Source organism: Anabas testudineus, chromosome 22, assembly GCF_900324465.2.
Source record: "Anabas testudineus chromosome 22, fAnaTes1.2, whole genome shotgun sequence".
NCBI classification, from domain to species: domain Eukaryota; kingdom Metazoa; phylum Chordata; class Actinopteri; order Anabantiformes; family Anabantidae; genus Anabas; species Anabas testudineus.
The window spans coordinates 18,465,139-18,478,328 of record NC_046630.1 but is presented as its reverse complement, the minus strand read 5'-3'; the positions used below and the strand labels follow the sequence as shown (position 1 = coordinate 18,478,328).

The window sequence follows — 13,190 nt, the reverse complement described above, 5'->3', positions numbered from 1 at the left end:
AACCTAAAGGTGCAAAATATATGCTGCTATATTAAACTGTCACAGAGAATAGTCACATGTCAGATTTGAACTCTTTAGGCTTATTTCATTACAATAAATATAATATTAATGACCCTTGTATGAAATTCCAGAGCAGCACAGTTGTAGGCAAATAAATTCAAATGATTACATTCAAAACAGAATCTAAGGTCATTAAAATAAGTCACATTAACATTAAAGCGAAGACCACATTAGTGAATCAATAAGTACAGCCCATTAAATAGTCTTATGATCATATTGAATTTTGTTTGATTAATCTGAATCTGATAGTTATTACCAAATGTAGGGGAATTAAAAGTTTGCCACTAAAGTCAAAGTACGAATGAGCAGAGAATAGAAATACTCAAAGTAGAAATCCCTCAAAACTGCAAGTAAGTGCTTAAATAAAACTTAAGTAAATGTTACAAGAAAGATCTCAGCATGAGCAAATTTGACATTTTAAATATTAGAAGTGGCATAAGTAATACACACAAAGTCAATACTGTGTGAAAGTGCTTAATAAAAAAGAGAAAAAAGTGTATTAACATTACAAGTGGTACCATTGTTGAAGTACTAAAGGCCAAGTACTGCACTAAGAAAATCATTTCTCTGAGAATCAGTTACTAGATGATTTACAATCACTGATGCACAAATGTGTCAACATTACTAATGTTACAGCTGGTCAATGTGGAGCTAAGTTTAACAGGATGTGCCTCGTCCAGTTATCCAGTTGATTGTATTTAGCTTTAGGAATCTGCATCTGTAAAGTAACTAAAACTGAACAGTAAATATAGTGAAGTATGAAAGTACAGTATTTTCCTCTGAATTGTAGAGGAGTAACAAAAAGCTAAAATACTCCAAACTTCACTTACTTCACCTCTCTTTTCTCCAAGAAGCAGACCTGACGCACGTGCCTTTGAAAAAGGACTGTGTTTTATTTACAGTGGTTTTCATCAGAATTACAATACAAATGATTAATAGACTGAGTCTCCACAGATGGAGAAATCATTCAAGAGCTTGAGGAGGATAGCTTTAGGTTGTGTGTGTGTGTGTGTGACACAGCAGATTCTGTTGCAGCTTTGGCAGAGGGAAAGTCCATGGATGTATCTGTAGACTCCTCCTCTTCTGCTCTTCTTCCTCCCTTTGTTTTCCCCCCCATTCAGTGACTCTCTCCTTTCTTCCCCACAACCTGCAGGCCAACAAAATGAAAGTGATGAGCCGTACGTACAACACAATCTCAGGCTGCTGTAACTGCTCCATACCCTCTTGAAGTCGTTCATGTTGGTGGCCTGTACTGGAGTGCCTATGAATGTCAGGTAGTTGATTTTTGTTGTCTCTTCGTCTCCTTGGTTCGACTTGACAAACATCTGGTAAAACAAACAAACAAAACGCATAAGTGTTGTACACACATTTCTGTGCACATGCTGAAACAATGACTACTGTGTATCTAATCTGTCCTTACCGTAACACTCTGAACGTTCTGAAACTTGACGTAGCGCAGGGGAATCAAGCCGTCTTCCTTGTAGTCCTCCTCTGTCAGCTCGAGAGTCTGAGTGGCTTCGCTCCGCTCGGCATCATCAAAACCCATCGACCTGGGGAGATTGATGAACACCTTCACCACCTTAGGGGCTTGGGCTGGTAGAAGGACGGGCAAAGGAAAAGGTAGAGGGAGAGAAGACAGGGAATTAATGTCACAGCACACATCCAGAGCAAAGACTTGTGAGATTTGTGACAGCAGCAGAATGAAACTCACTAAAGTCTGAGGACTGAAGCTTCATAGAGAAGAGCTTCACCGGCTGGTTGAAGGCGATAGTTATCAGCAACTGGACACAACAAAAAAACAACAACACAGGAACATATTAAACAAGTTTATGTGACATTTTGCTTTTTTTCCCCACTATAACCTGGAGCTCATGATAACTTTAAGAATTCATAAGGACCTGGTTCTAGGTTATTCCTCTTGTTTTCACTGTGTCTTATTAACTGGAGAGTTTTGGATATTTTTCCATTAAACAAACCGCAACAGGACAAATGTTCAGTCGTGGAGCGAATGTCAGTGGAAAGAGTGGTGCTTTTAATTTACCTGATGACATTTCATTAATGGGAGCACCTCAACTGCAGTGATGGTTTGACAGAACAAGCAAAGAAGGCGAACACAAGATCGGTACTGGACCTGCTCCTCATGACTAGCTCTCCAGTGGTAGCTATGTCTCTCTGGTATCATGCTCATTGCGTTTACATGCACTGAAGTAAACGGGCTACACAGAGAAATCAGGTAACGCAGGTAACGTTACTGACCACATGTCCTCTGTCTCAAGAGTATGCAGATTTGCCCTTTTCAACATCAGAAAGCTCAAACCCTACCTTTCAGACTTTACAACACAACTCATTGTGCAAGCTCTGGTCATATATCGGCTTAACTATTGCAATGACTTACTGACAGGGTTAGCAGCTGCACTATCAAACCCCTCCAGCTGATCCAAAATGCAGCAGCACGTCTCATTTTTAAACAGCCAAAAAGAAAACGTTACACCACTCTTCAGATCTCTGCACTGGATTCCTGTAGCTGTCCACATCAGGTTCAAAGCCCTGACTCTTGCCTACAGAGCGGTCGACTAAATAGTACCTGCCTACCTGAACTCCCTCATCCAGGTTTACAATCCCTGTCCTATTCTTCTTAGCAGTTCCATGATGGTGGAATGAGCTACCAACCTCTGCACCCTCAGAAACCTCAGTCCCAATTTTCAAAAATCTGCACTTAAATGTTAAAAAAAGCACTTTACTTTAATGTTTTCTCTTAGGCTTAGATATTTTCCTTGGCTTGTACCTCACTTGTAAGTCACTTCTGATAAAATGTAACCAGGGGACAAGTAGTTTCCCTTACTTTGGAAGCATAGCTGAGAGATTTTAACTATATACTGACAGAAGATGCTGCTTCCTAACTTTTCAAACAGACTAACAGACCAGTGAAGGAACAGAGTTCCTTTTAACTGCACAAACTGTCTGAATTAAAAGCAAATACATGGTGGAAAGTGACTTATTCAGACTCCTACAGGCCACTTTATGCTAGTTTCAGTTTCACTCAGAGTTTCATTTAAATACAAGGAGGCATCTCCCTGTGCTCTCTCTGCCGCCTTTTGTCCTGCACTTGTGTCTTTGTAAAAAGCAGATTATATGGCAAACAAATCTGCATAACCCAGAGGAAATTAAGTCTCTCTGATCCTCTAACCTGACTATAGCAACTAGGTTTCTCAGCTGAATGTAATTGGGTTGTTTAAGTGCATGTAAACATACTGAATGTTTGAATGCTGATCCCGTTCTGTTGTATCACAACTGCGTGAAGTTGCTAGTGATGCAAACCAAAGATTTACTGTTGTTGTTGTTTGCATTATAATTTTTCAAGTGATGTACTGCTTGGTCAGCAGACATGTTTTAAATATTACAAGGGGAAATTTTCAAACATCTGACAGACAGCCACAGCGAGGGACGGGCCCTTAATGTGGCTTGTGTATCATACACTTCCAACACATCAATAAGGTGCCAACAAGTGTTCCAGCACAGCTCAACTGCACACATGCGTGCACACACACAGGAAAACCCTGGATACAGGTGCGTGGGAATGCAGGGTCATGGTTCTGGGACTGAAACATTGCAGGCGTTCTTACAATCTGTTGTTTTTTTTTTCTTTACACAAATAGGAGAACTTCAAATAAAAGATGAACTGTTAGCTCATACCTGTTCATCACAGTCAGACTCCAGGTAAGAGGAGTCTTTGATTAGGCAGTTGTCAAAGCCGCAGTCGTCGCTCTCGTTGAGGCACTCACAGCCGGCCTTGTTGACAAAAGGCATGAGGTCCATCTGAAAACAAAGCAGAGAGGAAACACTCAGCTTCTGGTTCTATTTCACTTTGTAACATTCACATTTTGAAGCAAGTACCTGGTTCACACTAATACTTCTGTGTCCACTTTCCCGATACATACTGCATGTTCTCCTTTTCCTATGGTCTCTCAAATGTAATTTCTTACTCTCCCTGTGGCTAAAAACCTTCTGCTGCTACCAAATATGTTTAAAAACTGCAGAAGAGTGGGGACTAATTAAAAGATACTGACAGTTAGCCTGACACTAAATTCTACAGCAGCAATGCTGAAGGTTATAAGAAACATCAACAACTCACATATCCCTTTGGAATGTCGGAGTCCTCGCTGTTTCCTGGGTCGTTCTCTGTGTGCTGTTTGATCTTCTCCTCCAGACCTGCGGCGTCTGCCCCCTGATATTGATCTACTCTAACTCTGTTCCTGAAGAACAAGAACGTTGGTGTGGCTGAGATGTTGTTGGCTGCTGCTGTCGCCTGAGGCAAAGACAAAGAGTTTTGTAAAAAAAATCGTATCCTTTATTGATTTATTCTATAAAAGGAACATCTTAAATAATTCTGGTTCTTTGCCAGTATCTCTCTGGTAACGTGTTTAATTTGAATCAATATATCAACGTGAATATTTATGCCTGTTATGATACAGCAAATTTTCAGGGCACAATATTTTTTCCACGCCAACTGGAAACTGGGATAAAAGACTGGGAAAGTTCTGTAATGTTAGAAGCACCCAGAGGAACATTGCACCACTAATAAGTTTATTGGCAACAGGTGATTTTCATGAATCTTACAGAAGTAAGGATGGAGGGAGACTTGCTGATTGGAAATTTTATTTTAGAAAATTTAAGGGACAAGGCTAAAAAACAGACGTTTTGCTCTCAGGCGGCATTAAAAAAAAGGCACTAATCAGATAATGTAGTGTAATGTGATTACAGAGGCAGAGAGAGGTTTGAGTCATAAAAAAATATAAAGAAAAGAAAGACGGTTAGATCTGATGCTGCTTAAATAGTCATAAAATCATAATACAATAACTCTGTTGGATAAAAAATTTGCGATTGACGTGACAGCCTGGGAGCTTGGACTTACCTGACACACATGGACATCAACTTCAAGGAAGACAACCTGTGGGTACTTGTTACTCAACATGTTGAAAGCCGGAGCTATTCTGACACAGGGCCTACACCTGAGGATAAAAGGGATTGTATGTTAGGGATCTGCTATTTTAATAATCAATAATTTGTTTGAGTTATTTATCAAGTGAATGCAAAACTTTTGTTGGCTGCCACCTCTTAATGTGAGTGTATTCTTCTTGACAATGTATAATCATCCAGTAATCAATCATTAACAGAGAAATGTGGGGTTTCAGTACTCTTGACTTGGTGTATGTCAAGTGGTAAATAAATAACATTAATGAAAAATGTATGTTGTAAATAACGTCACTCAACAATTTGGAACCTGACGTGTCTCCAGAACTCGTGCATGATATAGTCATTACACACACAGCACTGATTATAACTATACTGATACCAGATTTTTAATGGCTCTGACCTGATCAACACAGAACCTACAAACATTATAACAAGGAAACCTTTAAATTCTTGTATTGTTACCAAGATACATGGAGAAAATAAAATATTTTAAAGTCGAAAAACAAATTTGACAGTTCTTTCTGGTGGCCAGACTATGCAAGGCAGACACCTTCCAAACTAGACATTTTTGGCATATAATTTCTTTGCTGACACATTTTATGAACAGCTGACAAGTTCGTTGACACAACACAGACATCAATCACGGAACCTCCCACGACCCAGTGTTGTACTATGACAGCTGCTCCAGTATGTCTTGGCGATACTATTCCCACTGTCGTATATCAGCCACATGCAATTTTGCTAGCGTGACACGCGAGCTTATAATTAATTAAATTAATTAATAATTATTTTTCTTCCACTGAATGCAACTTCTGTTATTTCATCCAACGTGACAGGCATACCGTTCAGCTGACACTGGAGATCAAAACCTCGTCACAAGTGCAATCAAAGTGGAAAACACACGTTTACATTACAGAGACTGGCTTCTGAAAGTAATACATCGTCATTTTGAATGATGGTAAAGTAAAGTTGCAGCTTTTCCTTTACAGCCTCCGTTTTAAAGCCAGTATACCATGAGATCTTACAACACCTCACTCTGTAATACTGCTATGTCATTGTAAGCAACACAGCTAGCTAGTTAGCTACGCCTGCTAACTGTAGCATGTTAACCTAGCTCTCCTAGCAATAAAAGCTACTCCTGTCAAAGAACATTGACGTAGCTATCCGGCTCATGACAGCTCTCCAAAACAGATAAATACCAAGCTCCAGCTGTTTACAAGTCTTCAGCTGTAGGGAAAGACTAAGCCCGGTTAAGAGCCAGTCCTTGAAGCCAGTTTGGCAGCTAAGCTTACCCAGCCATTGTGAACTTCACCACGGCGAGCCTGGAGCCGGCGGCCGCTAGCTCCGGCTGGAAGTCCGGGTCGTTCCCGATGACTTTAACACCGACCATGGTACCGTTTACGGCTGTGGTAAGAACTGGTTATCCAGGTGGTGTTCAGGGCAGAAAACCGACGAACCCAATAAATAATAGTGTTGTGTTTTTAGCTTTCTGTCAGTATATTAGCTAACTAGCTGAGCGCTTCTAAAGCACACTCTATGGCTACAGTGAGTCGCCTCAGAACACTGACTCCTGATTGGTCAGCAGAGACACAGGAAGGGCGGGTTTTTCTTCTTCTTCTTCTCTGGTGTTTGGCTTTTTGCGTTTCACTGCCACCTTCAGACACCTCGACCTAACTGCTCCCAACTAAGTTAAGATGTACAACTTACATCCTTATATTCACTGTCACTTAATGATAGCTTTTGAGAACGATTTCTTATTTAGACACTGTATTTTAAATCCAACACATTCATAACAGCACAATATACTAATATATATTTTCACATGTGAAATAATATTCCCTATTGCTTGGCTTTGCCATTTTATTTAGAGCATCCAAAGCCAGCACCAAAGTTTGTTGTTTTTGTATTAGCCTCCAGCTCAGTACAGGATAGATCAGTTATGGCTCCACGACAGATGCATTTCAGAAGCCCCAATGCATCAGCTACATGTACATATCTATGAATGCCACCTGGGTGATGTCATGTTCTTTTTACAGCCATGCTGATGGGACTCAGCTTTATGTGGCGGTGTCTCCTGATGACACCAATCTGTGCTCTCTTTAAATGTATTTTAGACACTAAACAGATTTTTTTCATAGCTCAATCAGGACAAAACTCAGATTTTAGTCACTGAACCAGAGTTTAAGAGAGACAAATTGACTGCAAACTTAAATTAATGAATTAAATTCTCCAGGACCTTGAGCCATCACACCAGATACCTTGGTATCATCTTTGACTCAGAAATTCAGGTTCATGTCTGGCAACCAAATATGCTTTTTAACATCTTAAAAATATTGCTAAGATGCGGCCAGCAGACTGGACTACTGTAATGATCTCAAATGATTTCTAATTATTTTAATGCACTTCTGTCTGTTTAGTATCATCTGATTGCATTAACCAGTACATTCAATTAGATCCTCTTACACAGGTCTAGTAATTGTTCTAAAGTGGGCAGAGTTCACATTTGACTTTTTGAATTCGATTGACTTTGCTTTTAAGTGGACGTGAAGCACTTTGAATTGCTGTTGTGTAGGAAACGTGCTATATACTGTAAATAAAACTTGACTTGACTACAGGTGGCTGAGGAGAAGTTAATACATTGCAGTTTAAGAAAACACATGCAAAAAGACAATTTAAGAAAACAACTTCACCACTGTGTCAACACAGGCACAATAAAAACAAATATTTGCATTTGACTGTCTGTTTTCTGTATTTGCAGTGTTTTTCTAAACACTGCGCCAGTGTTGTGAAGTTGACAATGTCATTTTCTTAATTTGCTTGTGCTTTTTAAGTTGTAGTGCATTGGTCTCTCTAGGTCACTGTACCCTGGCCTTTATAGTACTTCATATTATTGCGCTTCCGTAAGGAAGGGGGAATAACAATAGACAGATAAACAAAAAAAAAAGAGTGGTCAAACATGGAGCAACAAAGTTAAAGATGTCATGTGGCTTTCAGTCCCTGGTAGTGTAACAATCAGTCAAATGCCAAAAACACTGGAACACAAACTACATTTCCCATAATGCAGCTCCATAAAATCTTTTAGTCCACTCAGAAAATCCCCACAAATGTATGCACCGTCACACATTTTTACTTCACCTTGTGGCCACAAATAGAACTTCATACACAAATAATTGTCCTGTGACAACAATAAAGTTATAACTGTTTCACACCAATAGCGTTTTCAAAATATAATGCAACTTATCCATCTACCACTCAGTTTCATCAGGATTGTGTCAGGTCTACAGTATCTCTGATACTACCTCTATACTCTCTGATGTTTCACAGTTTGTTGAGTAGGATTCTCATTAGGTGGCACTGTTGGTCAATTAATTGCTGTCAGGTAGAAAAATAACAAATGACACCAGCAAGATATAAGCTCTAACAATTCTGTCTTAAGAAAAGAGAGCACAGATCCAAGTGGCTGCACTTGCTCTCAACCAGAAAGCATCAGAGAGGAAAAATTTGTGCTGCCCGACCACACCTTGTGAAAACAGACAAAACAAAGTAAAAACCAAATGCAATCCTGATTTGACTGCCAAGCCACTTATTGTGACAAGTCATTGTTATTAACACTAAATAACTTTACCAGGACGCTGTACAGTTTTCTTACAAGGGCTATTTATTAATAAGTCTGTATGTATTATTAATCATAAGGATTGCACATGCTTTTATTATTGCTGCTACATTTCAAACATAAAAAACATCTTAAATATTCAGTTCATTAAAAGGTATTATACTTCATTCTGCCTTCTCTATAATAAAATATTTCTCTGCGTTCATCTAGATAATCTCCTTCAGATGACAAGATGTCAGTTAAGTTGATGTCATCTGAAGGTGTTTTGGGGGCAGGTAGGCTGACCCAAACTACAACCTCCATAGTATGTGAAAAGAGACAGAGTGATACTTAATACCACTCATCTACAGGTACCCCCGAAACTACTGCCATAGAAAGTGAGTAGCATCTTTGAGTACTTTACTTTTTACTTGGTATCTCCATTTTATACTACTTTTTTTTTTTTTTTTAACTCCACTACAATTCAGTGTGAAATACAGCTTTAGTTACTAGTTACTTTTGCAGAGTAGCATTATTGTTAAACAAAAAGTACATAATATATATATATATATGACCTAATAAATGATGATAACCATCTTGCAGTACATAAAGTGGTTCAAATCTTCTGTGTTATATATGTTCTTATGTGTATAAATTTAGCTTGCCATCTTGTCTTTGAGAGTTTACTGACTGGACTGATCATAGCAATAAAAAAAATACTTATTGGAGCACGTTTTAAAGCCTGTATGTAGTACTTCAGCTTGATTAAATAATTTCAAGCAGTACTTGTACTTGCAGTACAAGTTTTTTTTTTGTCAGGTACTTTCACTTTGTGAACTTCTACCACCTCTGAGTATTTCAGTACATGTACTCCATTTGTTTTCACCTCTGGTGAAGTGTTATGAACACTTAAAGCGCTTAAAGCTAGCGACCACCTGGTTTAATTAGCATTTCAATTACAGGCCTTTACCTGTAAGTCACGTGACTGAAACACCTCCGCGCCCACTTCCGCACCTGCCCCCCTCTAGATGCCACGCGTTGTTTTGAACCGACTGTTAGTAGACTGTTGTTTCAAGCGGTGAACGGGTCGGACCGGTCCTGCAGGGCTGAGTGGGGGCAACGCAGGTGAGGCAGCCGAGGGGAAGAAGGGCGGGGAGCCGCCTCGGCACTCAGCAGCAGCAGCAGGAGCAGCAGGAGCAGCAGGAGCAGGGGCAGCAGCTCTCTACAAGCCGGAAGAGGAGCAGAACATGGTGCGGTGACAACACTCCCTCCCGGACACCGACTGAGAACAGGACTCACAGTTTGAAACTAAACTACGAAGGCAACGCGAGGTGAGTCTAGGTTCACATGTGAACGTTTCTTTTTGGCGTTTGACTCATTAGCTGAGTTTGGAGGGAATAGAAGTGAGAGACGACTTCACCTGGGCGGTGCTCCACTCACCTTTCCTCCGTCTCACTACAGGTGAAACCTTGTTTCAGATGACACTGGTTTCTGTGCAGTTCATTTACAGTTTTCGGTTATATTTGCAGGTATATAAATTTTTTTTCTCTCTTCCTGTCTGAGTCTGGCTCTTTTATGGACTTTTCCTCAAGTGACTAGTTTTAGGACTTTAAGATCTCCTGGACATCTGTGAGGTTTGTCTTAAGCCTATAAGAAAAGCAACCACCACTGAGCAAACAGACGCTCTAGAAGGAGGAAAAGAAGAATATTATATGAAATAAAAACATGATGCTATAAAATTATGAAAACAATTTAGAAACTGGGTTTTTTCTTATTGGATAGATTTTTCTTTTATTCTTTTATAAACAACCTAAATGTTTGAAGCACTCCTCTAAAATGGTCATAAAGTCTTAAACTGTCTAAAACAGATTAAATCTACACTAATGGTTATTCGTCAGCAGGGTTTTGTTGGCTTTAGATTGAGAAAAGTTTGGTTAATAGGTAACTGTGACTACATGGAAGAAGTGAAGAAGAAGTGGCATACAGTGTGACACAAGCCACTGTTTTCTCTTGCTCCTCTCCATTTCTCACCACTTTGAGTTTGTGTGACATTAATAATAGATTTTGTTGTAACGTGACCTTTTGAGAAACCGGTTTGAACAAAAATCTACCAGCAACATTTTTCTGTCTTTGCCGAAGGGCTCGTTGATCATAAAGTCTGAAGAAACGCCACAATTTAACATCAAATGAGAATGAATCACGTCAGAAAAAAATATTATTTTATTATAAGTGTTGTTTTATTGTGAGTACTCACATGGAGATATTTTATAGGCACATGAAATGAACATTATTTAATTAATAAACTGTCCAGGGTTTTTGGGAGTCTTTCCATAACAATCGTCTCATAATCTCACTATCATGACTAAGGAAGAGATATCGTGACAAAAAATAGTGAACACCAGCATAGTTTTGATGGATGGAAGAAAGTCATTGTTTTGGTTTGATTGCTGCGTGATACTGACTGTAGGAAAACATTGGAGGAAAATACTTTGAAAAAAGTTAGCAGACCTAAAGAAAGAATTGTTTTCCCAGGAAATATTTAGCTTTTATTCCAATCCTTTAAAATAAAGGCCTCGTGAAATTGAACAGAGTATTTAAATTGGGCAAATAGCTAATCAGAATTAGCCATTTTAAGTCAGCGATGGATGGAACAGGATGCACAGTAAAAATTAATTTCTGCTATACACGGTAATTTGTTTAAAATTTATTGAACTTAGAAATGAAAGTTCTCCTGCTGCCTTGAAAACTCAATTTCACTGAACATAAATATAATAGTTGGTTCAGTGTCCATTTTTCAGTTTTGAAAATGTAAAACCAACTGTCTAAATGGAAGGAAACTTTCATTCATTAGAGACATGCATAAAATATTCATCATGAATGCTTTGTTCAAGTGACAACAAAGAAGAGTCAATACATGGTGGGAAGTCTGCTAGCTTTATTCATTTTCGACAGCTATTTTCTGAGTTGTCGTTCTAATTTTAAAGGAATCTAAAAATTAAAACTTAAGTTCAGTAACTTGAAATGAGTAAAACTTAGATATTCACTTGAAGTTAACAAGAAAAGCTGATGTTGATTCAAATACATTCATGTGTAGTGTTTTACACTTGGTCGGCTCAGTCTTTTTCTTACTCCTGTGAATTATTATGCCTCATAATTATTCAATTTTAAATTGAATGATGAAATTAAAATGTGATCATTTGATCAAATTTGAAGTGATCAACATGTGGTTGTAGACATTGCTTAATAAGCCATAAAGGTTTGGAGCTATTGCTACAGTGATGGTATGTTGTACATTATTATTAATACTAATACTTAAATACTAATACTTACTAATACTAATTTTTAAAAATAGTTGCAATGAGAATTTTCTTCCCCTGTAGAATTTATCCAAGTCCCCTTTGGGTCTTAGTATACATGTGATTTCTTTTTTCTTTCTGTCTAGTTGAACAGTTAAAATACTGTTTTACTGCCACCTCCTGGACCTACAGGACGTGAATGGTGCAGTATCTACTTCCTGTGTCACAAAATGGAAATATGAGAAAACAGAAACCTGTAAAACTTCCTGTAGGGTCCTGAAACAGTCTGTTGTATCTGAACACAGTGGAAACTGCAGGACACACATGTCCAACCAGTGTGGCTGTTTTTCCATAAACAAGCAATGGATATCTCCTTATGCAGACAGAGCAAGTTAGGGTCCTTTGATTAGGAAAATGTTTCTCTCCTTATGGAAATGGTTGACCTTAAAAGAAGGGACTGAGAATTTGAATCGCCATTGAGAAGCAAATGAAGACTCAAGATTTAGTTCAGGTGAATGCGGTCACGGCAGCTGTTTTAAATCTTATGAATGTTTTTCCATACAGATGTCCTGTCAGGCTTCCTATGGACACTTAGCTTATAGGGCCCTATATTATAACCCTTGTATCAAAATCTAGGCAGGGGGAACTGACTCTCATCACAATCATTGTTTTTGTCATATTTCTGTTATCATTCACCCCATTATCATTGATCTCTATCTCATCTGTCGTCAGATATTCTGTGTGTACATTGACTTGTTTGTATTGATGTTATTTTGTACTCCTGTTGGTGCGGATGTTTTCTGTTTGGGGTGTTTTTCCTTCCGTCTGAACTGTGAGCAGCTGTAACTAACAAACTTCCTTAGTGGCACCTAGTGAAACAGAAATACTTGCCCTGGGGTATTAACATGCTAAGAGTCCCCAAGAATGTATGCATGCTGCTACATGCTATGTTGTAGTTTACGCTCTGTAGCATTGTGGATCAGAGGACACTTGAATAAGGGTTTTTCAGCTTTTTGACTTTTCAAACTAATGGTCTCTGACTAGATTTCAGGGTTTGGAGTGTTTCAGGACAACATTAAGGTTCACCAGAGATGCTTTACGGTAGAAACAGAACATAGATCCAGTTGTTTTATAGTACAATTGTGAAAAAAAGTGCACAAGGCACTTTTGAATTTGTTCTGGACCATGCCGAAGTGTCAGTCGTCACTCATGTTCACTGCAAGTCAAAATAGGCAAATTAGGAGGCAAATTGAATTTGACTATATAGG

At 38.7% G+C, this 13,190-nt stretch overlaps 1 protein-coding gene across 1 annotated transcript; it reads right to left on the bottom strand.

Annotated features, from left to right (window-relative positions):
• Positions 1-933: 933 nt before the first annotated feature.
• LOC113147707 (thioredoxin-like protein 1) lies at positions 934-6,600 on the bottom strand. The gene is made up of 8 exons (XM_026338878.1): positions 6,327-6,600; positions 4,973-5,069; positions 4,193-4,366; positions 3,754-3,876; positions 1,772-1,841; positions 1,481-1,653; positions 1,281-1,385; positions 934-1,207 (listed from the first exon to the last, which is right to left on the bottom strand). The coding sequence occupies exons 1-8, from the start codon at positions 6,422-6,424 to the stop codon at positions 1,178-1,180; spliced, it is 870 nt and encodes a 289-aa protein (XP_026194663.1). The 5' UTR covers positions 6,425-6,600; the 3' UTR covers positions 934-1,177.
• Positions 6,601-13,190: the final 6,590 nt, after the last annotated feature.